Source organism: Cibotium barometz, chromosome 36 (genome assembly GCF_041138505.1).
Source record: "Cibotium barometz isolate CiBa-2024 chromosome 36, ASM4113850v1, whole genome shotgun sequence".
Classification (NCBI taxonomy): domain Eukaryota; kingdom Viridiplantae; phylum Streptophyta; class Polypodiopsida; order Cyatheales; family Cibotiaceae; genus Cibotium; species Cibotium barometz.
The window spans coordinates 48283815-48287567 of NC_141081.1; the positions used below are offsets into that span (position 1 = coordinate 48283815).

The 3753-nt window shown below is 45.5% G+C and overlaps 1 protein-coding gene and 1 pseudogene across 1 annotated transcript; one reads left to right on the forward strand and one right to left on the reverse strand.

The window, feature by feature from the left end:
* Nucleotides 1–265: 265 nt before the first annotated feature.
* LOC147617984 (uncharacterized) lies at nt 266–2112 on the reverse strand. Its single transcript, XM_086776252.1, has one exon. It carries the CDS (start codon nt 2038–2040, stop codon nt 580–582), a length of 1461 nt encoding a protein of 486 aa, XP_086632378.1. The 5' UTR covers nt 2041–2112; the 3' UTR covers nt 266–579.
* Nucleotides 2113–2318: 206 nt separating this feature from the next.
* LOC147617985 (uncharacterized) lies at nt 2319–3524 on the forward strand (annotated as a pseudogene).
* Nucleotides 3525–3753: the final 229 nt, after the last annotated feature.

Below are 3753 nucleotides of genomic sequence, written 5' to 3' on the forward strand. Positions count from 1 at the left end.
ATCAAACTTAAAAGACTAAACAAAGTTTACTTTGAGTTAGAACATCAACCCCTACTTTAAGATGGAACAAGCCACATTTACAAAAAGAGCCTTGAACTAAGAATTAAGTGGGTTTTTCAGCTCCCCACTTCTATAAAACTTACTTTGTATCATTCTAAACGTTCCAAAAGCTGAAATACCAAAGATGAACTTACTTTTTATCATTTTAAACATTCCAAAAGTTGAAATCAATCATGATGATGTAGAAAACACTGCCAACATCCCAAAATGAAAGCCAAGTCATACATATGAATGATTAAATAAGCCTATAACAAGTGAAGCCATCAAATTGCACCACGTTTAACATTATACCAAACATCCAAGAAAGATGTCAAGCTTGATTGTCCCAAGGATATCTCATTGAAATATCTATCCAAAAAAAAAAAAACATGTGCAACCCAAGGAGACACCAAGATATCTATCCCAAAAAAAACATGTGCCAGGGCAAACTTACATGCATCACACATTGAACTATATGTGCTCTTCCACTTCATGCACTCTTGTTCCCTTTCTCCTCTGCTGGTGTCTCACATACACCACTCACACCGGTTCAGCCTTAACTGGTCCTTCTGTCTGATATAAAGGGCCATAAGCCTCATATGACTTATTAGACATGCACTCTTGAATTTTCGCAATCCTCTCCTTTGCCGTCACCAGCTTTTCTTTTTCTTTCACCAGCTTCATACATGAAAGTGGCCAAAAACACAGCCTAGAGAGCCTTTCGACTTCTGCAGAGATTTCCAGGACCTCCTTTCCATAGGCCTGAAGCACCAAAGCGGCATGCATTTCCCGGCTGCGGCCAGAGATAAAGTACACCTTTTGCTTATAATACAGAATGCAGGGTTCAGACAGTACCTTGTCTAGGTCAGGGACATAGTACTTCTGGAGAGCCACCAATGACCTGTCTTCCACCAATGACACGCCATTAGACCCTGCCACTAAAAGCGTGAACCAAAAATCTACATCACGGAAATCCCTGCGTTGCCTCTCAAATCTGGCATGCATTTCTGTGAACTGCTCCATTAAATACTCTTCTGTGGCGAGGAGGTCGCCATGCAGATACTCAGTTGGGCATGTCCCTCCGAGGTAGAGACACTTCTCAACATCCAGGTTATACTTATCTGGGTGGGTACTCATGAACTTTCTCAGAGCCTCCCTTACCTCCTGAGCGCTTGGAGGATAACACATCACAAGTTGACCTCTGGTTCTGGTATCAGAGTTGGAAATTAGCATGGTACTCTGCTCAGACCCCACCAAGATTACCGTGACGCGCTTACCATCAGCTTGCGTCTTCGCCCATGAAACTAGCTGTAAAAGATCTGCTTCAGCCAGCTTATCAATATGGTCAACTATGAAGACCAGCTGCTTTCGTCTAAATAGTTTGACCCAGAAAGCCAATTCGCCAAGGATTTCCAGTCCTGACTCAGGACGCATCCATGACATAAAAAGACTTCTGTACCTTTGATTGATAGTCGCCTGTATGGCTTTGAAAGACTGTTGTGCAGCCCCGTCAAGATAAATTGCTGCTCCCCTATCCCTTGCAGCATCACATAACTGTGTAGTCTTACCGATTCCAGGCCATCCAACCATCATATAGAAAACTCCATCTGGGTCTTCGTCCAGCAGAGCTTTAGTATCCATATTTGTAGAAGGGATCCACATTTGCCCATGATTCATGCTTGGGACATCTCCCCGGCATGCCAGATATACACAGTAACCCTCATTCGCAACCACCACCGTGAAAACAAGGCCCAGAACTGAACACCAGAACTTCAACCTGGAAGGGGAAGATGAGAGAGGAAGGCCTGCGGAGGAGGATGGGGTAGAGGAAGATGTGAGAAGTCGACGGAGAGAGAAGGCATCCCTGTGGTGAAGCATGCCTGTGGTGATGTGGGGCGCATCCCGGAAGCCACCCCCCTGTGGTGAAGCGTAGGTGTGGCGGGCCGAGGATGAGAGAAGCCGAAACTGGATACGGGCACTGGAGGTCAGAATCCGCCTCATCAAGTTCGAAGTGCTCGAAAACAACCTAGGGTTTAGGCCGCCGCCATTGTGCCCAAACCCATAAATTGAACCCCCGTCGGATTTGGGCAGTTTAGGATACACAGCCAAAATCTCCTTAGTTGGCAGCTGACTCAGCGCCAAATCCTTACAGTAGATTAAGGTTGGGCGCCTGAGGTCGCTGAGCTTTGAGAAGGCCCTCATATTCCCGGTACTTTATATGGATTCGAGGGGATACGAGACGACGGGAAGGCCTCATGTAGGGCATACATGTGTGCACCTTAGAGCTGGACCCAGTGTTATGTCCTTGCAACCAGTGCAAATGGGCAGTGCTACGACAACGTCGTGTAATGATGCAGCATGTGGAGGAATACGGACAGTTTGATCCCACCATTATTGATCAAGTGGTTGCACAATATATTTCATCGGTAAATTGATCGTAGTACGTGGATGTCTAAAGACTGTGTGTATCTTTAAATTTATATGTGGGCTATGCTTCTCACAGGACTCCAACATTGGGGAAGCGACAAGAGTCCTGCAACCAGTTAGGCGGGTGTGCATGCGGTCCAAGCAAGTGGCGGGCACTAAAGGTTTGCAAAATGCTATGCCTATGGCTCCTGATGTGAATGCCAATAAATATCCACACGTGGAGATGCTCGAACAAGAGATGGATGACATGCTCCAGGCAGTTTTTGAGGCAAGTGATCCTGTGGCCAAGGGTATGAAGCAAGAGGCTCGTACACCCTTATATGAAGGCTCGAGGATTTCCCATCCTGAAGACAGTTTTTACGTTGCTAAACCTTCAAGGGTCATTTGGTTGGAGTGATAAAAGCGTCACATAGCTATTCACGTAATGTGTGTGCATGTTTTAAACAAACGACTGTTGCATCTTTACAATGCTTGCTTGATGTTCAACGTGGTGTGACGTGTAGGCTTTTGAAGAATCACATATTGCCGTCTCAGAATACAATGCCGAGCTCCAGAGATGATGCAAGAAAGATACTCCGAAAGTTGGGCGTAGACTATAATTCCACACATGCTTGCCCCAACGACTGTATCCTCTTTCAAAGGGAGTACAAGGACTTGGAAAAATGTCCAAAGTGTGGTGCTTACAGATATCGTAAAGATCTTTGAGGGGAAACTATGCCGGAGAAGGTCTTGAGGCATTTTCCACTAATACCACGCATTCAACACATGTTCAGGTGCAAATCAATTGCAAGCCTTATGTCTTGGCACTCCCAAAACCACTCCACGGATGGTGTGCAACGCATTCTTGCAGTTTGCATGGCATGGAAACACATCAAAGAGACTTGGCTAGATTTTGCAAAAGAGCCCTCGGTATTTGCGGCTTGCTTTGGCAATGGATGGAGTTAATCCGTTTGGTCAGCACTTGACAACATATAGTGTGTGGCCCCCCGTAGTTGTTTGTGAACTACAACATTCCACCATGGTTGACGACAAAGAAGGGGCATTTGATATTCAGCTAGTGCTTGGTCGTTTACAAGGTCGTTACAAGGTAAAGAATATGGATGTGTATCTACAATCACTTATAGATGTGTATCTATAATCGAATAGATGAGCTAAAGGAGTTGTGGTCCGACATCAAGGTGGAAGACAAAAGCAGGCACGTACTAGAGGCATACTTATGTGGAGAGAGAGAGAGAGAGAGAGAGAGAGAGAGAGAGAGAGAGGCTTTTAACGTCGTAGGAACAATCC